The sequence below is a fragment of the Falco peregrinus genome, chromosome 18 (genome assembly GCF_023634155.1).
Source record: "Falco peregrinus isolate bFalPer1 chromosome 18, bFalPer1.pri, whole genome shotgun sequence".
NCBI lineage: Eukaryota > Metazoa > Chordata > Aves > Falconiformes > Falconidae > Falco > Falco peregrinus.
In genome coordinates, this window is record NC_073738.1 from 1,093,557 (window position 1) to 1,119,893 (window position 26,337).

Consider the following 26,337-nt stretch of genomic DNA (forward strand, 5'->3'; position numbering starts at 1 on the left):
ATCCCGTGTCCCGGGGCAGCGCCAGCACCTAAAATTAGCGGGGGAGGTGGGCGCGGGGGGTGCTGCCCCCCCGGTGTGGGTTTGGGGAGGATTTGTGCGGTTTTCTCGGTCAGCGCCTCCGCGCACCCCTCGGCCGCGGGGGCTGCGCCCTGCGCTCGCCCCTTGTTTTGGGGGAAAATCCCCCCCGAAGGGTTAAATTGCAAAACTGCTGAATTGGCTGGTGCGGGGGGGTTGTGCCGCTTTGGGGAGCAAAACCGCGCCCGCGCTGCGCTAACGCGGTCTTTGCGCGGAACGCGGCGGGGGCTGCGCGCTTCATAGCGCCCCCGCCCTGCGGGTTGGGGGCGTGGCGTCGGCGGGCCCCGCCCCCTTTGCTGCGCGCCGGCGCGGCTGCCATTGGCTGTGCGGGCGGTGACGTGCGCGGGCTGCGGTTGTTCCGCGGAGCGGCGCCGCGGCTCCGTTTGCGTCGCTTTAAAGGGGCCGCGCCCGCGGCAGCCCCGGTAGCGGTGCCGGCCTCGCCGCACCGGACCGCGCACCCGCGGAGCCCCGCTCCCCAGCCGTCGGTGCCCGGCTCCTTCCACGGCCAAGACGCCGGGCTGGCAGCGCACCCACCGGCACCGGGGCCAGCCGGGCGCTGCCGGGAGATTCCGACCCGGTAAGGGGGCTCCGGGGGCTGATCAGGCGTGAGTCCGCACCGGAGCGGCCGGTGCCGGGACCGAGACGTGCCGACCGGGCAGGAGGCTCCGCGGACCGGGTGTCGGCACCGGCAGATGCTGATCGCTGCGGCTGGTGCCGGTACCGGGAGGTGCCCGCTGGGTGGGGGTCCCCGCTGGCGGGGGCCGGCACCGAGAAGTGCCGATCCGGTGGGACCCTGCGGGGACCGGGGTGGCTGGTGCCGGTGCCGGGGCGTCCCCCACCTGGTTGGACTCTCGGAGGACTGGAGCGGCTGCTGCCCGTACCGGGAGGTGCCGACCGGGCAGGATCCTGCAGGGATGAGTCAGCCCTGTTTGGGCTGGCACCGGTACCGGCGTAGGGCACCGGTACCGGGAGCAGGCACCGGTACAGGGAGCAGGCACCGGTATAGGGAGTGGGTACCGGGAGCAGGCACTGGTCAGCACAGAGCACTGATACTGGGAGCGGGCACCGGCCCGGCTCACCAGGCAGTGGGCTGGGACGAACCGGTACCGGAGTGGGAACAGCAGCTGCCGCCAGTCCCGGCCCCTCTGTCCGCAGGGAGCTGGCACCGGGCTGGCACCGAGAGGCCACAGGATGCGTGTGCCCGGCGGTGGGTTCATCCCCGCAGCGTGGGATGCAGCAACTGGGATCCACTTTTGGGCACCCACAACCCAGCTGCTAACCCAGCACCCACTGCCTGCCCAGCTGCAGCGTTTTGGGGCCAAAACCACCTGGTTCAGGGCGGGGGGGTTGAGAATTTTTTTTGTTGCAGAGCAGAGAGCTCTGGCCCTGACGGCCGCAGCTTGGCCGCGGTAACGCCGCGGCTTCCTGGCAGGCAGCAGGAAAAGTAAACACCATAAAAAAAAAAAAAAAAAAAGGAACATCCCCATAACCTGAGGTGACCCCATGCCGTGCCGGCTGGGAGCGTGAGCCCCAGGAGGATGTTCCCGTTCCCTGTTCCTGTTCCCGTTCGCCCCTGCCTGGGGCATTTGGGACAAAGTGGGACCCACGAAGGGCGAGGTGGCACAGTGATGTGCGGTGGGCGTCCCGGCTGGCTGAGACACCCCCGTGAGCTCTGCTGTCTGGGTGATTTGTTATTAATTTATGCATTTGCTTCTGCTTCGGGAGCTGTGTGGACAGCCAGGGATGGTAGCGGGTTGGGTTTTATTCCAGGAATGGTGAAATTGTCCCGTGATCCCGATGACGTGCCTGGTGGTGCCGGAGAGGAGGGTTTCCCCTCCTTTGCTTTTGGGGCAGCAGGACTCTGTCCTCTTGTTCTGCCCGTCAAAAGGGTGGGCAAACAAGTTTGCCAAAGGTCAGGGGTTGGGCTTTGAGTTAAAATTAAATAGACCCAAACATGTTGTACACACCAGAAACATCAAATGTTTTTGTTTAAGGTTAAAAATGTTCAAACTGGGTGAGAGCGGAGTACAGCGGGGGGTTAAAACCAGCCCAGGGACTGTGCCTGCAGTTGGGAAGTGCCCTGTGCCCCCTCGCTTTCAGTGTGTCCTGGCTCTGGGATCAGGTGCTGATCCCTGTCCAGGCTCGCCCGGGTGCGATGGGGGCTCGTGTTGGGCCTGATCCTGTGCCTGGTGCAGGATTAAGCCCGAAGTCACAGCAGTGCAGGGGTCTGCCAGGATGCACAGCAAGAGCTGATCTGTGGAGGTAACAAGGGCAGCAAATATTGCTGGGCTTCAGCCTTTCCTCCCTGGGCATCTCTGGAGCAGGAGGATCCCAGGGATGGCTGGAGGTATTGCCAGAGGGGAGGAAAACATTGAGATTTTGGGGATAAACCACCCTGGGAAATTGCTCTTGTGGTGAGCCCAGCAGCTCACCAATTTAAGCAGGCATATTTTGACCCTCATCCCAAATTCCGTTTGTTTCTTTATGTTTAACACGATTAATGAGCAAATATCTGTTTTTATTTTCTGTTTCAACATTCAGGCTTTACATAATGTTAGGAAGTGCGGCCGCTTTTCTTTTATTTTGGAGGGAGTCCCTTTTTTGCAGAAGGTGGACGGACACGCTCCGGGGAGGCAGCTGCCGGGTGAGTCATCTCCGTGCAGAAATAGCTCCACTGGGAGCAGCGACACGGTCCTGCAGGGATTTCACTTCTCCCTACCCCGGATGGGGCTGCTGCTCCATCCCACGCTCCTAGCAGTGTGCCCACGGGTGCTGCCGGCTCCTGGCTGGATTTAGCGGGATAATTGAGGGCTGGGAGGTTTGCTAAATATTTTTTTCTCATCTCTGCTCCCCTCCTGCACAGGGCAGAGTCAGGGCTGCTGCCAGACCCCACAGCTCAACCTGCTTGTCTTTAGAGGATGAGCACTGGTTTACTGGCTCACTCCTAACGCCAGTATCTGCCTTTTCTGTGTCATAAGGGGAAAACAACACATGCAGGAAGGATGCAGTTTGTCCGACAGCCCCCAGAAGCCATGAGATTCCCATCCTGAACCTTTACTGGCTAAATAACACTGGCTTAGATTTTAATTCCTCCTTTGCATAAAGCAGTGCACATTTTGATACTATTAAGAGCTGCATTGGGGATGGTTGAGAGCAGAAAGCGGCTCTTGCAGAAGCATGACAGGGATGCTCCGATCTCCCACCGGTAGATGGGGGCAGCAATTGTCCAAGCTGACTTCACAGATTATAGTTTTCCATAGAAATCCCATAGAAAGGGCCCAGTGGCCTCTGTCCTCCCCCAAGACCCACGAAGGGGCAGCTGCATCGGGGGGAGCCTCTGTGCAACAGCGGTGGCAGTGCCGGTGACACTGGGACAAGGAGCTTGGTAGAGCAACTGATTTTTGTTTTCCAGCTCTTGGATTTATCCCTGCTGGGGCTGTCAGTGCCCACAAACAGCAAAGTGATGCCAGGGAGATGGGGAGAGGAGGCAAGAGCTGCAGGGAGCTCTGCCGAGGATAAATTAGCATGAGGTTGAGGTGAACGATGCTGCTTCTGACTTCATGCTGGTCAGCTCTTGGAGGAGAGCTGGAGTTAAGCCAAAAGAGACCAGACTGGCTCTCCCCCAGCTCGTAGGTCAGGGTTTTATGTACATAACAAAATGTTAATTCAGATGGTGGCTACATGGAAGGTGGTCAGCTGAAAAGTGCTGAAGGGACTAGAGACTGTATGAGGTAGCTGTTAGGTCTGTGCCTGACCTCATCTGCCCAGATTCCGAGATGTCTGCTGTTAGCCTTTCCTGGTTTGCAACATGCAAAACCCTTGGGCCCAGAAGAGGGTTTTTTGGAGCAAGTTAGCTCCCCTCTCCACATTGTCCCTTAAGCTGCCCATAACAGTATCCACAGCATTAACCAGACAGTCCAGGGCTCTTGCCCTGTGCCACCGCATTGGTACCACAAAGTCTCCATAAGGCTTAGACCCAAATTATTTTCTCACTGCTGGCAGCTGAATATCATGAGAAAAATTACAATTATTCGTTCTTTAGTTTAATCTTTTTTTTCTGTTTCTCTGGGTTTGGACCTGAAAATCATGGTGGCTAATCCCACTGCCAGGCTGGCTGTAGCATCATTTGGCTTCAAATGATGTCTCTCAATAAACTTCAGCTTTTAATGGGTGCTTCTGCAAAGAAATAACTAGTATTTGGTTGAAAGGTTTCACAAAAAGTCGCTTTTACAAGATTTCAACCCAGGGTTTAATTTTGAGTGCTCACTTCTTTTTGCAGTGTGCCACCTCTGAGGTGCAGTTGTGGTTTATTATTTTAGCAGAGTCATGAATCGCATTTGTGCTCAAAATAGTTCGATGCTGGGCTTCAATCCAGGCAAATCCCCCACAAATCACCTTCAGCTGAAAAACTCTTCCTGTAGCCATGCTGATGACAAAAAAAAAAAAAAAAATCATTTAAAATCTCCTGACCCCAGCTAAGCTAAGCTACTGGTGACCAGTTAAAATTTCCCGTGTCCCAGTGTGTTATTCCTCCGGCTAACCGTCTGCCTGAGTTTCCAGCTGGGTTTGGCCACGAGGCTGTTTTTTGGAGGTTGCCCATCGCTCTGTTCTGTCGCCATGGACCACAAGAGGTCGGCAAAATTCGGGAGACGTATCCTGGGCTCTGCCTTCGCTGCGGGGCAGCAGCCTGGCACATCCTCGCCAGAGCTGCCTGGGCACCCGGTTTCATGCCAGGATAATTACTCCATTAGAATAAACACCCCAAACTAATTATACTGGAAGAAAATCAGGGCAATTTTGGAACAGGGCATGTGTTGCTGGGGTTTATTGCCGAGCCGTTCTGCTGGCTGCTTTCACATACGGCAAAGCCCAAGCGCTTGGGAGAATTAGGAGGGATCAGAAGCATTAAACGGGCTCTGCCCGCTCACCCCCGCTCTCCGGGGACTCCTTTAATTCCTCCATTCCTGGTACAAAAGGTCCTGAGCTTGGGAGTTGGCTGAAGGACATAGAGCCGTCCGTGCTGTGCTGGTTGGTGCCGTGCCCGAAGGTGGCAGGGGGGAAAAGCCAAGGCATTAACCAAACCCCCCCTTCTCTGTGGTTTGCAGGCAGGAGAGCCGCCCAGCGAGCCCTGAGCCCTGCGCCCTGAGCCCTGCCTTCAGCAACACGCTGCCCGCAGAGTGATGGTCTTAAAATGAAAAGGTGCTGTGAGGGCGTTGGGCTGCCATGCCTGTTTAAGGTCAGTGCCATTCTCACCCCTCTTGTCCTCTGTGAGCGGGGTTGTCCCCCCTCTTCCCAGGGGCTGGGAGCAGGACTCGGGTCCCCATCCTGCGGAGCCCTGGCCGCGGGCAGCACGGCAGCAGCCAGGAGGTGAGCGGGTGCTGCTGGGGCTGCGGTGGCTGTAGCTGAGGGAGGCTGGGCTGGGGCCTGCGGCTCAGCACCCTGCTGGCACAGTGGGTTTGCTTTGGTTTTAGAGCAGAGCAGGAGGCAGCTCTGAGCTGTCCTGGGCTTCCCCAGAGCCTGCAGAGCCTGACCAGGGGGAAACTGCGTCTGAATGACAGAGCAAAAATCAACCTACAAAATCTTTTCCTCTGTCAGGCAAAGCCAGACTTGTCCCAGCAGCAAGAGGGGTCTTCAGGGGCACAAACCCCTTTTCAGGGGTGGGACGGGAGCAGAGTAAACCCCCACCAGGGACCCTCCCTGCACAAAACACCCCAAGGCACGTACTGTCTCCATGTCCCTTGGGAGGACGTGTGGCGGTCGCTCGGCCCAGTGACCGCCTTGACTGCAGGAACAGGATTAGTGGTGACAAAATGATCTCTTTATAGGCAGGATAAATGCCTTAGGGCCGGGGCAAGGTATGGCAGCAGGGGATTAGCCCCCCTCCCCCGCCAAGCCCTGCTAGGCTAATAATCTGCCTGGGGGTCAGGTAGCCTCTTGCTGCTGTGGGTGCCACCATCACTGTGCCCAAGGCCAAAGCAAAGTGCCTCGAACTAACGGCTGGGTGTGATCCTTCCACCTCGCAGGGTGTTGGTATGGCCAGCCCCCGGCCTCCTAAATACCTCCTCGTCTTTGATTTTGATGAGACCATCATCAATGAGAACAGCGATGACTCCATCGTCCGGGCGGCACCAGGGCAGGCGCTTCCAGAGCACATCCGACAGACCTTCCGCGAGGGCTTCTACAACGAGTACATGCAGCGCGTCCTGGCATACATGGGGGACCAGGGGGTCAAGATGGGGGACTTCAAGACTGTCTATGAGAACATCCCCCTGTCCCCCGGCATGCCGGACCTCTTCCAGTTCCTCTCCAAGAACCACGAGCTCTTTGAAATCATCCTCATCTCTGATGCCAACATGTTTGGCATCGAATGCAATCTGAGGGCAGCCGGTTTCTACTCCCTCTTCCGCAAGATCTTCAGCAATCCATCCAGCTTTGACAAGAGGGGATACCTCACCTTGGGGCCCCTACCACAGCCACAAGTGCCTTGACTGCCCGGCCAACATGTGCAAACGCAAAATCCTGACAGAGTACCTGGCAGAGAGAGCCCAGGAGGAGGTGGAGTTCGAGAGGGTCTTGTACGTGGGGGATGGTGCCAATGACTTCTGCCCTTCCGTGACTCTGACTTCAGCTGATGTGGCTTTCCCGCGCAAGGGCTACCCCATGCACCGGATGACCCAGGAGATGGAGAAGAAGCAGCCTGGAGCCTTCCAGGCCACTGTCATCCCCTGGGAGTCAGCTGCAGAGGTCACCCGCTATCTCCAGGAGGTTCTCAAGAAGAAGTGTTGAGGATGGCTCAGAAGAGACTTGCATACTATAAGCAGTGGGGAAAGGAGAAGCCGGGGGGTACCCCACACTCATCAGTACTACTCGCTTAGCCCCCGCTCCTGGGCTGCTTTCCTGCCTCTCCTCTCCACGCTCCTTTCTCCCCGGTGATTAAAGCACTTTGTCTCTGTCCCCCTCCTCCTGCCCCTGCCATGGTGAGATGAAGCCTTTCTCTATGCAGCTTGGACATCGACTCCAGTGCGGGTGTTTGCCAACACTAATGGTGACTTTTTGTTTGTTTTTCCCTTTTGACTTGACAAGAGCAATTCCTGAAAGAGCAGAAGCCGGCTCCCTGCGGGCCGGCCCTGCCTTCCTCCTGCCTTCATCCTCCTCGACTGCCCGACCACTGCCGGCCATGCCGGGGGATGTGTGCTGTTGCCTTGAACCTGATGCTCAAAGCGCTCCTTGCCTCTTCGTGAGGTCGCTGGAGGTTTAACCCAGGATATTTGTGCTGCCTGGGCTTCCTGGCTCGCCCTCTGCATCCCACCGGGGCAGGGCAGCTCCCAGCCCAGTTGCTGAGCCCTGTGATAAGAGTTAATTGTCCCTTGAGACTTTATTCTCTGAAAAAACACGACATGAGGAATAGTAAACCTTTTGGAAAGGGGTACATTGGGAAAAAACCTCCTCTGTCCCATCCCCACCTACTTGCCCAGGGCACAGGCACACTGACTGCATCCTTCGTGGGGAGGACGAGCTGCCCTTGCCTTCCATCCTCTGCATCTGCTTCCAGGGTAGAACATCCCCATGTCCCCAGGGCAGACAGGTTCCTCCTCACCCTGAGCTAGTACCGCTCTCATCTGCTTGTCTTTGCTGGATTGTATGGGCTCCTCTCTTACCCCGGGGCGGGGGGGGGCATTTTCCCTCCTGACCTGGTCTAGAGGTGCTGAACCTCCCCCCGGGAGGTGTGGTGCTGCAGCCCTTCTCCTGGCATCAGGTCCCCAGTGGACAAACTCCCCCGTGTCCCCCTGCCCCACTGCAGTATTAATTGCCCCTTCTAATTGCACTCTGCAGGGGGGACCTACAGTATTCGCTGCTCTCTGGTGTTGGCTTCCCCTGGATTTATCCACAGCCTTACCAGCTCCCGAGGGTGGCTTGTAACTCCTCCAAAGCATAGAAACCCTGACAGCAAACCTGAGCAGTAAGGAAATAACCAAAGCAGCCCTGAGGTGTTCCTCCTCTATTTCATTTCCCGTCGCTTTGTTCTTCCTCCTTCGGACCCTGTTCAACTGTGTGGAACTTAAAGCCATGGAATTAAAAATATACATATATATATATAGATATATATATATATTGCAGATACACAAGATGTATCCAGGACATAAACCTGGACATGAAACAGCTCTCCGAGTTGCACATACATGTTGTTTCTCTTCCTTGGGCTGGTGAAGGTGGTGGGATTGCGTTGGAGTGGGGGCAGCGGAGTGGGGCTGGGCTACAAGCGATGCTCTGCAGGGGCCCCCGTGGGGACCCCTTTGCTGGAGAATCGGGCCCTGGCTCATCCCCATCTGTGTCTCAAGCTGGTGGGGACAGCATGCAGCTTCCCTGGGTCCACAGCTGGGTGCTGCTCTCCTCTGCGTCCCTGTGGGCATTTGGCCCTGTCCCCCATTTCTCTGCTTTGGTCCTGTGGGGCCAGGAGCATCACCAGGATCCATCCACAGGACCAACGTGCCGCCCGCTGCGTTTCCATCAGCTGAGAGCACTGCAGTGCTAAACCATCCCAGCACCAGCAGGAGCCAGTGCTGCTGTCATGAAAAAAGAAGATGGGAGAGGGGCCAGGCAGGAGATGTTCTGGGTGCTGGTAGCTGTCAGGGTGCAGCAGTGCCAGCAGTGGCACCCGGTCTGGCTGCCCATGCAAGGGCTGAGCTGTGCAAAGCCAGAATTGATAGGCGAAGCGCAGCCCTGCGAGCAGGAGCAGGATGCAGCCGATCCAGGAGGGGGGGGGGGGGGCTGTGCAGGGGCCTGCCTGCCCTTGGTGCTCAGATGGGCTCCACGTAATTGCCGGGGAAGAAACCCACTTCCTCACCCATGACGCCCTCGCACCAGCCATCCGAGTAGCGTCGTGTGACAAAGAGGAGGGCGCCAGGCTGGAAGGAGAGCTCGTTGTCCTTCTGCTGTGCATAGGGGTAGAGGGCCACCACTGCAAGAGGAGGGAGAGGGGGCCATGGAGCCCAGCAAGGCCACCACAAGGGACAGGCCACAGCTGGGAAGTGCAGGAGCAGGGGATGTCAGCAGACCATGGCACTGCTCAGCATCCCAGCCCCAGCCGATGCCAGGGCAGAGTTGGGCCCTCAGTGCCATGAGTGTGGGCAGGAGCTCAACCAAAAGCACCATGGCAAAGAGACTGGGGGATCTGGGCATCCACTGTACCTTTCTCCAGGTAGTTCTCCGGAACCCAAGGGGGGTCCTCTGCAGCAAGTGGTGGCAGGGGGGCCAAATCCTCAAAGGCAGGCAAAGCTGGTGGTGGCAGCGTCTCGAGATCATCGGGGGCTGCAAAATCAATGGGGGACAAAGGGCTCCATGGGGGGCAGAGGCAACAAGCAGCCCCCCATATCCCTGCTAACCCCCCAGGATCAGCATCTCTGGACCACCAAGCACTCACCTGGGGGCATGAGGTCTGGTGGGGGCATGTCCATGTCTCCTGGTGGTGGCAGGTCCCCAGGGAGAGGTGGGGGCGGCAGGATGGCAGCCGCAGCCGGTGGGGATGGCCCCAGCAGGGAGGGGAGCGGTGGTGGGACAGGGATGCCTTCACAGGGGGCTGCCGGGGCTCCGCTCGAGCTGGGGGTGGGGGAGCAGCAGTGTCAGAGTGGGGGGACCAGCCTGGGGGGCTGGCCTTGCCCCCTACTCTTTGAATACAGACATGTGCCCCATGCCAGGAGGGAGTGGCACTCGCTGTGGTCATCATGTGGGCAGGAGATGCTGGCATCTGTGTGCCAAGCCTGTGCAAACCCCTTGCCCAGCACTGAGCCTCATTTGCCCCATCAGGGACCCTCCCCATAAGAGGGTATCTTTGCTCTAGAGACAAGCACCGCCCAGGGTGCAGTCCCACTCCCAAAACCCGTATTTTTAATCAAAATCCCTTTGCAGCAGAACGTCCCCTGAGCAGCAGAATGACAGCGGCTGCCCTGGGGTCTCCTGACCCACCAGGCCCGCCCTCACCCCGAGAAGTGCCGGTACCCGACGGTTATCAGCGAGGAAGTGGAGGAGGCTGCTGAGAGTTTGCCCTGGGGAACCACGGGTGGCTGGATGGGCTCAGGGACGCGGGTGCTTCTCCTGCAGGAAGAGCAGCCACTGAGCCCCCAGCCTGGCACACGGATGGCACCCTGATGGCAGCAGCATCAGGCGAGCCCACGCCACATGTCACCGCTGGGTGACACGGAAAGGCAAAGCCCCCAACCCTGCACCCATCCCCACCCACAGCCTCACCCCAGGGTGCCCACAGCTTGCGCTGTCGACTTGATCCCCTTCCGAGCCAGGGTGCCCGTGCGGGACAGCTGGGTGCTGTGGTCCTGTGGGCACAGGGAGACACGGAGATGTGACGGGCGAGGGCAGCTGCAGCTGCCCCACAAACTCGTTGCACCCCAGATGGCCGTGACACACACACACCCCCCAGGGAAGCAGCACCCTGAGGTCTCTGCTGGGCCCCCCCGACGGGAGCAGCCGAGCGGAAGGAGCCGCCGGCGCTGCGGTGTGGAGGCGGCCAAGAGGCGCCCGCCACCGTGGGAACCACAGCCCCAGTGCCACCACTTCCCCTCCAGCCCCATGCTGGGAGCTCGCACCTGCTGGGCTGCAGAAACCCCTGCCTGGGCGATTTAGGTGCTGAGTAAGGGACCGTGGGGTGGGAGCGTTGCAGCTCAGCGTCAGCCCCAGCAGCACCAATGGTCTTTGCTGAGTGTTGTTTACCTTTTCTGCACCAGACCACGTCCCCACTCCCCACGCTGGGACCACCGAGCCCCAGTGGGCTGTGGGGCACAGATAGACCCCGCTTTTCCATCAAGGAGCGGTTTGAGCCCACCTGTACAGCCATCAGTGCAACACTGGGGACACTGGGGACCAAGATAGCCCATCCAAGCCCCCTCACCCCTGTGGGACACCCTCCCAGCCCTGGGCTGACCTTTATGCCATGGCCAATGTCATCCAGGATGCTGAAGTTGAGGGGTTTCCTGTAGTAGGGCTCCAGGCAGGGTGGGCTGGGGGGGGGCATAATCTTCTGGTAGGACGGGAACCTCCTGCTGACAGTTAACGAGCCAATCTCCCGGCGAGACACCTTCTCCTTGTGCATGTCAACCCTCTGCGGAGATGACACTGTCCCCACTGTCCCATCCCAGGTTCTCCTCACCTCCTGCTGCCGCCTTCAAGTCCCACCACCCTTCCCAACCCTGTCTCCCTGCCTGTAAGGGAGGGGTTGCAGGGAAGCATGGGGACTGAGCCTGAACCCTCTGGTCCAGCCAAAGCCACCGGGGCAGATCCTGCTCTGCTCCATCACAGCAGGGCGAGTGGTGCCCTTCATGCCACCACAGAGGACCTGGGCCTTCCTAAAGCAGGGGACAGGGGGACAGGGCAGTGGCAGGGGGATGCGTCAGCTTCAGCCACCTTGAAGCTGTTTTCCTGCTGCTTCCACCATGACCACAGTGTCCCTTCTCCTCCTGTGGCTGGAAAGGCTCCAGGTGGCTTCCAAGTGCCAGGAAGAGGGTGGGTGGCCACACTAGTGTCCCTAAGCTCTGGGAGGACGAGGCCAGGCAAGGGGAAAGTGTGGCAACCAGGCCAACACCCCGAGCCCCAATACTCCATTTTGGCCTCTCTGAGATTTCAGAGGCAGTTCCCAAGGTCCCCCCTCCACTGGGACTTGCAAGTGCCCAGACTGGGAGAACACCCCAGAGACCAGTTTCCCAGCCCCAGATAGAATTGTCTCCCCATGACATGTTGGGTGACCCCCACCACCACCCAAGGAGATGGTCTTGCACTTCCACTGCAAGGTGATGCTACAGGGGGCCAACGGGCTCTTGAAGCTGCAGGGGAGGAGGGCCTTCAGCCCCTTCGAGCTGCCCAAACCCCCCTTCCCAGAACCCAAACCCCAACACACGCCGGTGCTGGTCAGAGGATGGTCCCACCTGGGCCACGCAGCTGACGTCAGCCTCCACCTTCCGCAGCTCGGCCGCCTGCAGGTCCAGCAACCGCAGGAAGGCGGTGGCCAGGCTGCTGACCTGGTAGGTCACACTGGCCAGGGACTGCGTGCTCAGCGCCATCGTCTCCTCCAGCGCCTTCCGCTTGTCACTCGCCTGGAGGGGGAAACCCAGCCGTGGGACCCCATGCGGCCACCACTGCCTCCATCCTCACGTTGGAGTCACACAGGAGCAAAGATGCTTCCTTCTGCTTTCCAAATGCATCAAACTTCCTCCAGCTCCACCGGCAGGACACATGGGCACCCGGCAGGCAGCAGCATTCACCTTTTCCAGCACCAGGGATTCACCGTGATTCCTCCCCAGGACGCTGCCGTTTTGGCAGGTGCTGGAGCTGAGCCTGCCACCCCAGGGGACAGCTGGCCATGCCACCAGCTGTGCTGGGGATGGTGTCTCAGTTCTCTGAATAACTCAGCGTGTTTCCCCTTCAGCTCCGCTCCGGTGGATGCAACCCCCTGGGCACAGCCTCGGGGTCTGGCTTGAGCCAGCAAGGCCACTGACACATGCCCTGCCGAGCTCACAGGGACCCCTCCCCAGAAAACTGGGCCAGAACAAGCCTTTTCCCTCCTATTTCATCCCAAAAGCTCCTGCCCCACCGCTTCCCTCAGTGGGGGCCAGGCAGGAAGGAGGAGGAGGGACATTGGTGACAGCAGAGTTTCACGCTTGTTCTGCATGTGCAGGCACCTGGCTCACCTCTGCCAGGCCAGGATGTACCTCCGAAACCCTGGGGACAGCCTGGGATAGCCCAGCCAGGGCTGGTGTCTCTGGTCCCCTCCCAGGGCTTCTCCAGAGGCACCAAACTCCTGGAGGACTCTCATTCATCCCCACTCTGAGAGCTGAGCAGAAAAGCTGCTGTAGAGCAAGAAGGGAAACTGAGGCCCAAGGGAAAAAAAACAAACCAACAGCAGCAGCGTTCAGTGCTGGGTAGGAGGCTAACAGGGATGCTCAGGCTCCCAGCTCCCAGGGCACAGCCTTCGCCTTCACCCACCAGCCACCCCTCTGGGACCACCACCTCACCAGGGCTCCCAGCATCACACCCAGCCCCAAGGCTGCAGCTCACCCCGCAATGTCCCCAGCTGTCCCCATCCCCCTCACCTGCAAGTAGTTGCTTTCGCAGTAGTCGGCGACCCTGTGGAGGTTGCAGTGGTGGTCGCGCAGGACCTGCCGGCCTGCTGGGATGTCACGCTGCTGCAGCTGCTCCAGCTCTGACATGGTGCTGGGCTCAGCTCCCACTTCCTCCCCAGCCGCCTCGGCGCTGGGTTTTGAAGCTCGTGGCGGTGCTGACGCAGGGACTGTGGGCGCCGCAGTGTCCCCGATCCCCCAAGGGACACCCCGTAGCTGTGGGGCCCGCCCCGGCCACCTTCACATCACTGACCTCCGGAGAGCTGGGTGCAGCCAGGAAAAATGGGGGGGCAGCGGGGAGGCAGCCAGTGTAGCCCCAGCCCCACGAGGGTTGTGTTGGGGGGCAACCCCAGCTGCAGCTGGTGGCCACCCCACCAGGCAGGGGGTGAGAGCGGCTGTGGCAGTGAAGGATGTGAGTCATGGAGGAGCCAGCAGTGCAGGGGAGGGGGGGCAAGCAAGCAGAAAAGATCCTGACCCCCATCTCTGCCATCGGTGGCCGTCCTCCATGAGCTGCCGTCACCATCCCGGTGCGTGAGGGGCTGAGCCGGGCTTGGGCACACCCAGGGAGGGCGATTCCCTTCCCTTCCCCTTTATCAGCCATCAGGAAGGGATGCAGCCAAGGGCAGACTGCCAGGCCCTCCTCCCTGGAAAAGCCCCACGCACCCCACATCCCCCACGCAGCATCACCCCAGTCACCCAGACCTCGTGCAGCTCTGGGTACAGAGGGGTGGGACAAGTGACCCCCCGTCCTTCCCTCACCCAGGACAGCACGTTCCCCTCCATGCTTCGCTAAAACAACCTCTCACGTCCCCACGCGTGAGGCTGAGGTTGTGCGGAGGGCAGGAAATTTTCACTTGGAAATCCCCCTCCACCCTCTTCTCCTCCTCCCACAGGTTCTTCCCTGGGGCCTCCCAGGCTCTGTCCTCAGCCCCAGTGACTGCACCGGCCAGACAGGAGCAAAACCCACGTTAGGGCTTGGCCCTTCCTGAGCCCGTGGCCCCACCAGCGCAAGGACGAGGGAAATGATGAACTTCCTCCAGCACTAGCCCAGACTCCTCACACGCCAAAGGACCAAGAGCTGCCTGAGCCGTTCCTGACCCCCAACGCAGCTGCACCAGCCCTCAGAGGCCCCCCCACCCCAGGTCCCCCCGCATCCCCTCCCAAACTGTGAAAGCAGCTCCGATTCCCAGAGGGGCCAGTCCCCCTGACCCAGCCACGGCAGCACCCAGCCACCCCCACAGGCTCAGACACCCATGGCAGGGGCTCAAGGACTTCCTGGGCTTCCCACCATCCCACCCTACCCTTCCTCCCCCATCCTCACCCTCCCCACAGCCCCACCACCAATTACCCTGGGCTTTGAGGTTAATGCCCAACACCTGACCAGCTTATTCTCCTGAGTCTATTATCAGCTTAAGGACCAAAGACATCTGCTCCCTGCTACTCTCCCAGAGAGCTGAAGGAGTCTTCAAGCCTGGAGCAAGAGAGCAAGGGCTCGTTGACAGCATTGCCCCTCTGATGGATCTCTGAACGTCTGCACCGCTCACAAGGGCTACCCCTCGTCACCAGAGGTAAGTGGTCTTGCTCCTTCCCGGTACAAATGGCATTGCAGTGCCCACCCAGTTCGGGAGCCACCCTCTCAGTGGGTAGCACGACTGTGCCACAGCTTTGGGTCCCTCACGCTCTGCCCCGAAGGTATCGATGGGGAGAGGAGCACTGGGCACATGTGCCACACGAGCAGCTGCCAAAAACCAGCGGGGTCTGGGACGCACAAGCTTGACACCTTCAAGAGCAGGGGCATGGTACATTTCAGCTTAATCATGGTGGGTTTTTTTATTTAAAAGATTGTGGCCAGCTTTTCAATGCAAGTTTTAACATGGGAACAGACCTCAGCAGTGCAGGCCAGCTATGTGGGAATCTCACATAACGCTTGGATGAGCTTTCATGAAAAAAAGAGTTTGGCTTTTCCAACCCACATAGCCCCAAAACCTTTCAGTCACAGCAAACAATGCCTCTGCATGCAAACAGGCGAGTTTACAGCAATGAAGGAGGCACAATCCATGTTATCACTTACCTGGGGGGAAAAGGCACAAGGAGGGGTGAGAAGAAAAAACTCCCAGTATTTAGTTCCTTAGAAAACCTGCAAAGATGCTCTTGCCCAGGCACAGGACAGCAGAGAGGTCTAGTTTGCAGAACGTGACCATCCAGGTTCTCCTACAATGTGCTGCCCTGACAGCCCCAAGGCAGCAGCTTTTCTCTGGGCTCAACTGGCCCCACTCAGCTAACTGGCCAGCTCATGTCCTGGGGTAACAGCTTCTGTGGTAGCAAAAAACTATTTAAAAACCACGCTGGATCCTCCTCCGCTGCCTTTAAACTGCATCTGTCGCTCAATGTGCCTGCTGAGAACAAGCAAATGAAAATCCGGTTACAGCAGGTGTTACAAGCAAGGTTTTGAAAGGTGCCTCCTGCTTCAGTTTTCTTTTAGCATCAGCCTATCTCTCACCATGGGCATAGCTGAGACATTAGTGGCGTCTCCAGTATTATTAGGGCTGAAGCAAAAGTCCTAATGTGCCTTAAGACAAGCCCTGCTATACACTAATAACTAGCCATTTCCCTGTGGTTACAGGGCAAAATGGCTCAGGACATGACAGAGAAGGAGCTGCTGAAGATGGAGCTGGATCAGCTGAAGAAGGAGGTGAAGAACGAGAGGCAAATGGTGAGTCTTCCACCCAAAATGCAAAGGTTCCCCGGGGTAACTTTCTGACCTGATCATGCTGCAAAGGAAAAGAACCACAATCCCTGAAATTAAACCTCAAATACAGACATGAGTGTGTGCATCTGCACCGTTCCCCTCGGGCTTAGCCCCATGTCCCAGAGCCCAGGGGCTGTGGCTCTGCACCCAGTGAGGTGCCCACAGCACCCTGGGGATGCTCTTGGGGACACCCCATGCTGGGTGGAATGTTCATGGCCACAGTTCCCCTCTCCCAGCTGCACAAAGGGGTTTGTAGGCAGCTGAAGAGGGGGAGCACAGCGCTGCAGCGAGGATTTGATCCCGTAACCCACACAGAGTATCTTCTTCCTTGGCAGATCTCCAAGACAGGCAAAGAACTCAAGGAATACATTGAGTCCATGGCAGGTGAGGATCCGCTGCTGAAGGGAGTCCCTGAGGACAAGAACCCCTTTAAGGAGAAGGGTGGCTGTACGATAAGCTGACCCCCACTGCTATCACCGCTGGGCACAGGAATGTTCCTGTGTGCAAGCCAAGACTGTCAGAAACCTGCTTTCCCTGTAGTCTGACCTCAGCACTGGGGAGTCCAGAACCAAAGCACAGCACATCTAAAGGATGGCAAAAAGAAGAATGGAAAAAAAAAAAAAAAATATTATCCCACTGCCACCAAAGATGAGGTTCAGCAGCCAGCGCAGTGTGCTTTTGTGCTCTCACAGCTGATCTACATTTTGTTTCCTGCAAGCAAAACTTCTGCATTTTTAGCAGACAGCAGCAAACTGGGCTTTAATGAAACCGCAGAGCTGTGTCTGTCTCAGGCTTCTCCAAGCAGCCCAGCCCCAAGCCCCCAGTCACTGCAGAAGAGCCTCGCAACAGGACCCTGCTCAAGGCGGTTCCTCTCAGTGCCTCAGTTTTCCCATCTGGCACAGGAGGGCAACACCCACCCACCCTGCTGCTTTGAGGCTTCCAGGGATCTGAAGCTTTATTTTTATTCCTACGCATCCCCCCAGCCAGTGACCACCACTGGCCCAACACTCCTACAGCCCCACGGCTTCCACCCACCATGCACCTTGCATCAAGAGCCAGCAGACAGCCACAGCATGGCTGGGTGGGCTTCAGGGTATGGCATGGGAAGGAGCGAGGCCCCAGGCAGTTTGTTCAAACCCTTCCTCCACCTCTCAGTCTCACTTCCTCCTCTGGAAAACCCCTGGCAGCCATGGGAAAGCAAGCCTAGGACTGCCAGGTCCTGCCAGTGACCGAGGTGGCTCCAAGCCCTGCCTCTGCTTCACCATCAGCTCCTTTCTGCTGCTGCAACCGGGCCCCATACAGGCAGAAGGGCTGTAAAGTCTCATCCCACCATGTCCCATCAGGGACGGGAATGACTTGGAACAAGCAGTCTGGGGGACAGCAGCTCCTTGGAGCAAGACAGGACTCTCCAAGCCCTAACCCAGCAATGTCAGGCCATGAATGCTCCTGCTCCCAAGGGCAGTTTGTATCTAGGACAAATTTCATCCCCTGCTTGATAGAAAAAAACTTATCAGCTCTGGCACAACCAGCTTCCAGGCTCAGTAGGGTGATACTTTGGGGCAGATTTATGGGGTTTGCTGTCTGGTGCTTTTTTGGGGGTGTTTGGGTCATTTTGTTCTTCCTTTTTAAATCAGTTACAGCTACATGTTACCTTTGGGAAACAACCTCCAAAACTTCCCCAATCAACCCCAAACAGAAGCAGCAGCTCTTTTTATTTCTCAGGGTCCCTCAGGTCCCATCCCTGCCACAGGCTGTCCCCACCCAACTTCTGCTTCACGCTAGCCCACCTCTACATCGTGGCAGCCCTCAAGGCCACAGTGAAACACTCCCCCAAGGCCCAGCCAGCCTCTGCGTGGATGTTACATGCATCCCGTGGCAGATTTAGCCACAGTGAAGACAATGGCTGCAAACTCGAGGCAGGAACAAACCTCTTCCAGCCAGTTTGTGGGATGAGGCGATGGCGCAGCAGGTACTGCTGCCTCCTGGGAAGGCCGTGGGTCTACGATGCTGCCAGTGGCTGCTGCCAGGGCTCTGGGGCTGCATGGAGATGTGCCTGGGACTAGTTTAAATGCTGTGCGTGCAGGGGAATTGTTACCAACCCCACTCGGAGCAGTGTTCTCCTGTCTGCTGGGCCACCGCTGGTCTCACCGACGGGCCGGCCCCACTCAGCACGGTGTCCGTGGGGCAGGGGGGGGTCCCTCAGCCCCACAGGTGCCCAAAGATGGGTGCTCCCTGGCAAGAGGACAGACAGAAGGACGAGGCCTCTCCTCATGCAGGTGGTCCCCACTGCTCCCCTGCAACCTGTACCTCCACTCCACGTACCTTCCTAGCCCGAAGAGACAAAAATAAAGATGGTTTTGTTCTTTCTCGCAGATGCTAAATAAACCTCTCAGCTCAACCACGGCTTCCGTCTTTCTTGCGGCTGAGGGGCAGGGCGGGTGGCCCTGAGGCGAGTGGCCGTAGCAGGACTCAGCCCCGGGGCCTGGGCTGCCCCTAATCCCGGGCGATAACCCGGCCGCGAGCGGGTTTCCTGCGCTCGACGGGGATTGACCCGTTAATCGACGTTAAACGGCTGGAAACCTGCGTCAGAGCCGGCTAAGCCGCTGCTGAAGGGATTCGGGACGCTGCTGGCCCAACACCGGCCTAAAGCCAGGGCCGGGCCCCTGCGGCTGCTTCCCCGAGGCCCCCGCGCCTCGCACCGCCCACCCGCGACCGCGAACCCACCGTAGCGAGGCCAAGGGCTCCCCTATCAGGCGGTGTCGCCTCACAATAACGCGGAGGGAGGCGGAGCGCAGCGCGCCCCCAGCCAATAGCAGCGCTCGGCGGGGAGAGTGTCAGCCCGGAAGCCCAATCAGCGCAGGCACAGAGCCCGCCGTGGTTTGCCCCGCCCTGCCTACGCATGCGCAGTGACGACCCGGCGCCCCCGCACAAAATGGAGCCCGGCGGGCGCCAGGAGGGCTTGGGGCGGGTGGGGGGGGGCACCCCTGGCGCTCCCCCCATCCTCCTCTAACGGCGATTGGCGGCCGCTCCCCGCCGCGTTCCCGGAGCCACGGCGGAGGAGCAAAAAGGCCAGGAGGTCCCACCGAGATTTGAACTCGGATCGCTGGATTCAAAGTCCAGAGTGCTAACCATTACACCATGGGACCACTACGTCCACAGCTCCTCGCCGCGCTCTCAGTCTATCCCGACACGTACCGTTGACACCCCTCGGCCCCCAGATCTGGTGCGTCCCCCCCGTAGTAACGGGGCTCCGCTTCCTGCTCCCCCGCACCGGTAGTGCCGGTGCGGCGCGGCTCTGTACCCCGGGACTGGCCCCGCTGCGCTCCGCGCCAACTCGGGGCGGGGGGGACCGTCCCATGCCCCCCCTGCTGCTCGAGCAGCCTCAGGACGCTCAAGGTCACCGGGCCCGTCGCTCCCGGTGCCCTTGAGCCACCCGGGAGGGTCCTGAGGCTGCAGCGCCGTTGGGGAGCGGCACTGATGCTGAACGACGCGGCTGCATCCCGGCGAGGGGGGAGTGGACTTTACCTCTCCCAGCACCCCCGGGCAAGAAAACGGTATTATTTATTCCTCCAGACCCCATTAAATCACGATAGCGGCCCCGTCTGGGTGCTACCGGCACCGAGGACAGGCCAGAGCATCCTCTGGGGCGGCCCCGAGCTTCACTGCTGCACCCACGCTCACTCCCAACCCTCGTTTCCCCCCCGTTATTATTTCTCTGGGGTTTCTCCATTTCCCCTTTATCTCCTTTCCCCCTCTATTTCCTCTATTTGCCCTTTATTTATCTTGCTCCCCCCTCTATTTCCCATTTATTTCTCTATTTTTTCTCCATTCCCCTTTATTTATCCTTGTCCCCTCTATTTCCCCTTTATTTTTACTATTTCCCCCTTCTGTTTTTCCCTTTATTTCCCCTTGTTTTTCCTCTATTTCCTTCTTGTGTTTTTCCCTCTACTTCCCCCTTCTGTTTTTCCATTTCCCACCTTTATTTATTTTTCCTCTATTTCCCCTCTTTCTCCATTTCCCCCTCTATCCCCCTTTTTTTTTCTCCTATTTCACCACTTTATTTCTTTTTTCCTCCCCCCAACTCCAGAAAAACACACAAACACTTTTTTTTTTTTGCTTGTTTGTTGTTTTTTTTCTTTTATTTTTAAAAATGAAACAGTGGAGTGAAGCGGTTTGTGGCAAAAAAAAAAAAAAAAAAAAAAAAAGAAACAACCTCACTGGAAGAGAAATGGAGCCCACGTCCATCCATAATCCCAAACTCCACATCCAAGCCAACAAACTGCCTCACGCGAGGGGACAAGGAAGAACACGGATTAGAAGAGGCAAGGAGGAGAGGGAGGGGGGAAAAGGCAAAAGGAAACAAATCAGCTGAAAAGAGGAAAAACAATATCATTACAGGAAAGTACAATTATTTTTTTCTGAATAGCCTGAAATTGTACTGGGGCAGCTGCCGGAAGAAGTAGCACCCTTGGGTGCACCCAGCCGGTGGATGAGGAGGTGCTGGGTGCTCCCAGCATCAGGGTGCAGTGATGCGGCACCCCAAATTCAGCTCGATCACCCTCCTCATGCTGCCATCAACCCGCTGCCGCTGTCCCGCCCCAAAAAGCTGCTGGCAAAAAAAATAAAAAAACAACCCCTCGACTGCAATTCCCCCAGCAAGAAATGGGGTTCAGCCCCGCCGGGCTGGGGGAGCGAGGAGGATAGAGGTGTACTGCTGATGGACGTAGTAAATATCCAAGTTCAAAAGGAAAAAAAAAAATAATGGAAGATTGAGCATAAAAAAAAAAAAAAATCAGTCACAACCAAACATTTCGGACTGCTGAGGTCTGGAGCTTTTACAACTAATGACCACTTTAAAGTGAAAAGAAAGCCCATAAATTCTATTTTTAAAGAACATTTTTCTTTGGAAAAAGAGAGTAATTTTTTTTTTCCCCTAAACTACAGCATATGGAGTTGCCACTACCTAGTTTTTAATCTATTGTCACTAAGAGGTAGATAAACAAAAATGAATTGGTTATATAGAAGGTCGTGCCCCGGGTCTGACGTGCGGTGAAGCTGAGGGACTCCACGGGCACTGGCCGCTCGGGCTCTCAGGAAAACCTCGGGCTTCACGGGGGGTTTCGCCTCCTCCGGAGCCACCCTAAAATCTGCCGGGTTCAATGTGGCTGCAGGAGCTGGAGCCGGCGGAGGCGGCAGTGGCACGGGGGGTCGCAGTTTAGGGCCAGATTTCCTCCTGAAGTCAAGGAATTTGATCCCGAGATGAATCCAGATGCGCGTCGAATGAACCAATGCAATGAACTGCTGGGTAACGAACGCTTGCACCAATTACGGCCATTTTAAGGATTACTTTCTGCCCTGATACCGGTCAATCCCATTGTTTTCCTGGGATGATCCACCAACAGCAACGGGAGAGCCCAGTGAGCCCAGTGCCGTTCCCTGCCTCCTGCCTCTGCCGCAGGCAGCTCTGCCAGGGCCATGCTCTGGGTCAGCCCTTCCCATCCCAAAACATCAACAAACTCCTTACCACTGGACTTCGTGTTGCTTTGCAGAGACCAATTCCTAAACTGGCCCAAAAAAATGGCTTCAGTTCTGTCATACATCCTGACTCCTGGGGCTTAAGTTAATATTTTATTTTTTTAAGCAAAAAATCTCTTTCGGTGTTACGCTCATGCTGATCTGCAGCACCCACATGCTTTCCACAGTTCATAACCCACCGCTCTGCCACACCAGCAGGGATGGGCTGCTGCCCTCATCTAGCAGAGCATCCCACCACTACGGTCTGGTGGAGCATCCCGTCATGGTCCAGCAGAGCATCCCACTATCATGGTCCAGCAGAGCATCCCACCACAGCACGCCTCAGCATCCCACTACCATGGTCCAGCAAAGCATCCCACCACAGCATGGCAGAGCATCCCACTACCACGGCATGGCACAGCATCCCACCATGGCATGGCACAGCATTCCACTACCATGGTCTAGCAAAGCATCCCACTACCACGGTAGCAGAGCATCCACCACGGCATGGCACAGCATCCCACCGCCATGCCCTGGCAGAGCATCCTGGCGCTGCTGTGCCCCGCCGCCACTCAGAGAGGTATTTGTCTTCAACAAAAAACTAAAGAATTCTGTAACGTACAGTAAAGCAGCAGGGATCCAACACGCATCCAAGCCAACCCAGGGCTGACTTCTCAAGGGGTCCAACTCAGCCACTATCCCATCCCACCACCCTCCTGGCATCCTCCAGAGCCTTCCTCATCAGCTCTCCTCTTCCTCTTCTACGAGGCAGCTCTCCCTAACAGCAAGGCAATAAGCCAAGACACCAAAACTGCCTCCCCACCAGCCAGGAGCATCTCTGCTGAGCTCAGGGGTGCCAAAGGCCAGGTCCTGCCACGGAGGGTGGCAAGGGACCCCCCGTCCATTCCTTAGGGATCCCTGTCAGCTCTGAGGTAGTTTGCACGTGTACGTTTCCAGCTCGCAGCACCTGCACGGTCTCAAAAAAAAAAATTCATGATTTAAGAGCCTCTGACTGGTTTCGCTCTGCTCTGGATTTCTTCCACAATCACAAATGAGTTTTTAAAAAAGAAATAAAATTTACCAAAAAAAAGAAAAAAAAAGAAAGAAAACTGAACAAAAATAAGAAGAAAGGCTGATTCGACCGAATGCGGACACATCTCTCTTCCCCGCCACGCGCTGCCAATGCGGAGCTGCCGCCGGGCATCCCAAATTCATTCTAGTCCTGAACGTTATCACCAAGCACCCGCGCCGAGGGCACTTCCCAAGCACTGTGTACCTGGCACGTGGCCACCCACCTCCAACCAGCAGACCGAAGCCTCCCGAGCTCCAGCACCACTCAATCCTGCTGCCCCATCACCACTCCCAGCTCCCAAAGTAAATCCATAGCCAAATTCTGCACCCTCCGGCCAGAAAAGACCACAGCCGGACTCGGCACGGCACAGCCCGAGCGGCTGCCGGCAGCCAGGGTGTTACGAGGATGCTTAAATATTTCCGTGCCCTCTCAGGAGAATACACATTTCACAGGATCACACCAATTTCATCCAAACAAAACAAAAAGCTACAATGGAAAAAAGAAATTAAAAACAACCAGGAAAAAAAAAAACAGAACAAAAAAAAAATCAAAAAACCCCCAACCCTCGGTTACTAAATTCTCTGAAAATAAGAAAGTTCCAAAAATATCAAAAGCCTATGTTGTGTGGACCAGCAGGGGACAGGGAGGGAAGACCTACATCAATAAAAAGAAATTAAATTAAAGAAATGTCTTCAACTGTCTTATAGCAAGTCTGCGTTTCTGATCCTTTTTTCAAAGTCTAGAAAACACTCAGAATAGTTGGAGCTAGAAATTAAAAAAGATTTTTTTTTCTGGCACTGATTAACTACCTGACTAACTTTTACTGCTTTCTTCTTTTTTTTTCTTTTTTTTTTTTAATGCACTAAAAAAATAAAAACAAACCCAAAACCTAATGCCCAGGAAACATAAAACGTAGCTTAGAGGCAGTTTCTCTTCAATATTTACAATGGATTTTCCTCTAGTTTGAATCCTAGGACCCTTCCACACTTGCCAGCCGGGTCGGGCTGCAGGGAGGGTGCACGGCCCTGGCATTGCTGCCGAGCCCACAGATGCTCGTAGCGACCGAGAAAGTGTTCAGAGCTTGGAAGAAACATTAGCTGTTATTTTGGGGATTTTTTTTTTCTACTTTTTCTCTCTTTTTTTCTCCACCTGAATGGCAAAAGAAAACTCTGATAGTATTAAAACGAGGCAAACCCCCAAATCCAAGTCTCTCCGTAGCGCGGCGGCGGCTCGTTCCAGCGATGCTTTGCACGGGATACGGCACCAAGGAGCACCAAGTGCTTCCGAGACGTGAATCTGTTCATCCTCACACCGGCCCCGAGGTAGGCGAGCAGCACTGCCCCAGCCGGGGGAAACTGAGGCACGGAGAAGTGCTTTGCTTGCTTGCTTTCCTTTTTGCCCTGGCACGATCCAGCGAGCAGAAACCCATTTCACCCTGTTTTCCACTCCTGCCCGGAGGCTCCCTGTGGCCCCCTGCCCCAAATTAAAAGCTCCACATCCTTCCCCACCCCACGGACAAGGACACTTCAGGACAGCAGCCGACCCTCCACACACCCCAGGATGGGGCAGTGCCAGGGCTGCTCCTTGCTCATGGGGAAAAAGAAAATTAATTTAATTTAAATAATAAAAAAAATAATAAACCCAGATTGTTTCTGCTAAGATGAAAACAAGGCAGAGGGGAGCTGGCAGCGCCGCTCACCCCCTCCGTGCAGAGGTTTCCCCTAAATTACCTTTTATTCTGGCTCAAAGAGAGCAGCGAGAGGAGCTGCCACAGGGCCTGGCATCCTTCTCGCTTGCTTTTGGGGTTCACTAAAGCTTTTTTTTTCCTGCTTATTCATTCCAGGTCTGATCCAAGGTTCGCTCGTGTCTCCTGCCACCCACCTCACCGGCCAGCCACACCAGGGATCCCGGTTTATCCCGCTTTCACTCTTCCCAGCTCAGCTTGGCTTCGGAGAAAGATGGGAGATGCTTGGAGGAGTCTTCCTGACTGCAAATCACTTTTATATAAATAATTTCCCTTGGGAAAACAAAAGATTCCCAAAAAAAAAAAAAAAAAAAAAAAAAAAAAAAAAGCACCGATCACTCCTACTTTACGGCAGCGGGACCGGCTTGGGGGTGGGAAAAAGCATCAAAGGTTTCCCTGAATCATCAGATTTTAGGTCAAGATCTTCTCACTGCAACAACCAGATCAACAGGACTGGGGGTGCTTGGGGTAGGATCTGGGGTTTGGTTTTTTTTGTGTTTTTTTTTATCCCTCAATGATACAGTTTGAACCAGTTATCAAAAACGCTTGCTGTCAGAAAAGACAATTATAATCACCGATGTCTGAATACACTGTTCTGTGCAAGGCTGAAAAAAAAAAAAAAAAAGTAGAGAGCCAGAGATTTCAAGTAATAAGAAACCATTTTTCCTAGGACAAATGCTAGTCTTCCTTAAAAAAAAAAATAAAAAAAAAAGAAAAATTAAAAAAACAATGAGGAAAACCCCATGAAGCCCCTCTCCCACCACCCCGAGGGGCAGGAGCTGCCTGCAGGGTGCTGCCAAGCCCTGGTTTTGCTCCTTTAACCCCAAATTTATGGGAAAAAAAAGGGTCAGTGCTTCCCTACTGCCAGTGACAAGCCGGACCTTGCGCCCCTCGCTCCCCCAAAGTGTTTGCGGAGGAGATGCGTGGGCCAGGGCGATGGGGACGGTAGTGCCCGTCACTCCCAAATTCACTACCACCACTGAATATTTTATATTTTTTAACTACCGTGCAAGCAAGGGTCATTTTCTTGCAAGTACGGTGAAAAATAGCAAGGTGGGACTTAAAAAAAACACCCCGTGAACTGTTTAGAGCAGGCAGAGAGGTTCAAGCCCATCAGTCCTCAGGGTTAGATTCATCCTCTCTCTCCTTGATGTGCGTTTATATAAAAAAAATTGGCTCCCATTAATTTCTCTCTCTCTCTCCTTCTCACTTTTTTTTTTTTTTTAATTGCTTATCCTCGGTAAAACGGAGGCAAATCTCTGTAAAATATTTAACAGCATCATAGTGGAGAAGATGGTTCGACGCTGCCTCCGTGGCAACACAGGAGGCCGATTTGTTTGGGTTCTGGGATATATATAAATATATATATAAATATAAATATATATATATATAAATATATATATATATGGCTTCCAAGTGCTTGAAAAAAAAAATTGCCTGAGCTGGTGTGGTTTAAATACCAGCAGACCCCGTATACCCCACTTTGCATAGTCAACGCTGCCTAGGAGTCCATCCTTGCATCCCTGGGAGTGGAAGACTTCTGATTCCAAAGCTCTAATAATTTGTTTTCTCGATGGAGCTGGATTGAAAAAGGCCTTTCAGCCAGTGGCAGGTTTTGGTTGGGTTTTCTTAAATTTAATTAAAAAAAAAAAAAAAAGAAAAAAAAAAAAAGAAAAGGAAGAAATTACGTTTTTCCAATTGAAAAAGTTGGTGGGCTCCAATTTGTCCAAGGTCTCGAAGAGTCGCGACATCTGACAGCTCTTGTGTTGTGAAACTCATTAACTGGCTTGAAAAGGCCAAAAAAAAAAAGAAGCTGCTGCCATCTTTTCCACTATGTCTGAAATTCCTGTCGTTCTCCATAGAGAGCTCATAACACTTGGTTACCTGCACATAACTCCTGGCTCATAAGAAATTATGAAACTTAACTTCTCTTTTCATTAAAAAAATAAAATATTCAAGACTATCAGCTTTTATATAAAATATCAGCAAGCCCCAAAAAAAAAAAAAATCAATTGCTGAGGTAACTTCATACCTTGAGGTAGCTTTTTTTTTTTCTTTTCTC

General features: G+C 55.6%; 3 protein-coding genes and 1 non-coding gene across 4 annotated transcripts; 2 read left to right on the forward strand and 2 right to left on the reverse strand.

Annotated features, from left to right (window-relative positions):
• Window positions 1–2,254: 2,254 nt before the first annotated feature.
• Window positions 2,255–8,237, forward strand: PHOSPHO1 (phosphoethanolamine/phosphocholine phosphatase 1). The gene is given in 5 exon segments (XM_027785410.2): window positions 2,255–2,337; window positions 2,617–2,719; window positions 5,181–5,311; window positions 6,099–6,533; window positions 6,535–8,237. Coding segments are annotated over 3 exon segments (807 nt in total). The 5' UTR covers window positions 2,255–2,337; window positions 2,617–2,719; window positions 5,181–5,266; the 3' UTR covers window positions 6,862–8,237.
• Window positions 8,168–14,299, reverse strand: ABI3 (ABI family member 3). The gene is made up of 8 exons (XM_027785409.2): window positions 13,170–14,299; window positions 12,006–12,173; window positions 11,009–11,185; window positions 10,321–10,403; window positions 10,072–10,167; window positions 9,497–9,672; window positions 9,265–9,384; window positions 8,168–9,034 (listed from the first exon to the last, which is right to left on the reverse strand). The coding sequence occupies exons 1-8, from the start codon at window positions 13,284–13,286 to the stop codon at window positions 8,874–8,876; spliced, it is 1,098 nt and encodes a 365-aa protein (XP_027641210.2). The 5' UTR covers window positions 13,287–14,299; the 3' UTR covers window positions 8,168–8,873.
• A 311-nt stretch (window positions 14,300–14,610) lies between these two features.
• GNGT2 (G protein subunit gamma transducin 2) lies at window positions 14,611–18,343 on the forward strand. Its single transcript, XM_005236549.4, has 3 exons — window positions 14,611–14,764; window positions 15,820–15,909; window positions 16,281–18,343. The coding sequence occupies exons 2-3, from the start codon at window positions 15,826–15,828 to the stop codon at window positions 16,404–16,406; spliced, it is 210 nt and encodes a 69-aa protein (XP_005236606.1). The 5' UTR covers window positions 14,611–14,764; window positions 15,820–15,825; the 3' UTR covers window positions 16,407–18,343.
• Window positions 18,344–19,019: 676 nt separating this feature from the next.
• On the reverse strand, window positions 19,020–19,091 carry TRNAQ-UUG (transfer RNA glutamine (anticodon UUG)). The gene has a single exon. It is a non-coding gene; the product is annotated as a tRNA-Gln (tRNA).
• Window positions 19,092–26,337: the final 7,246 nt, after the last annotated feature.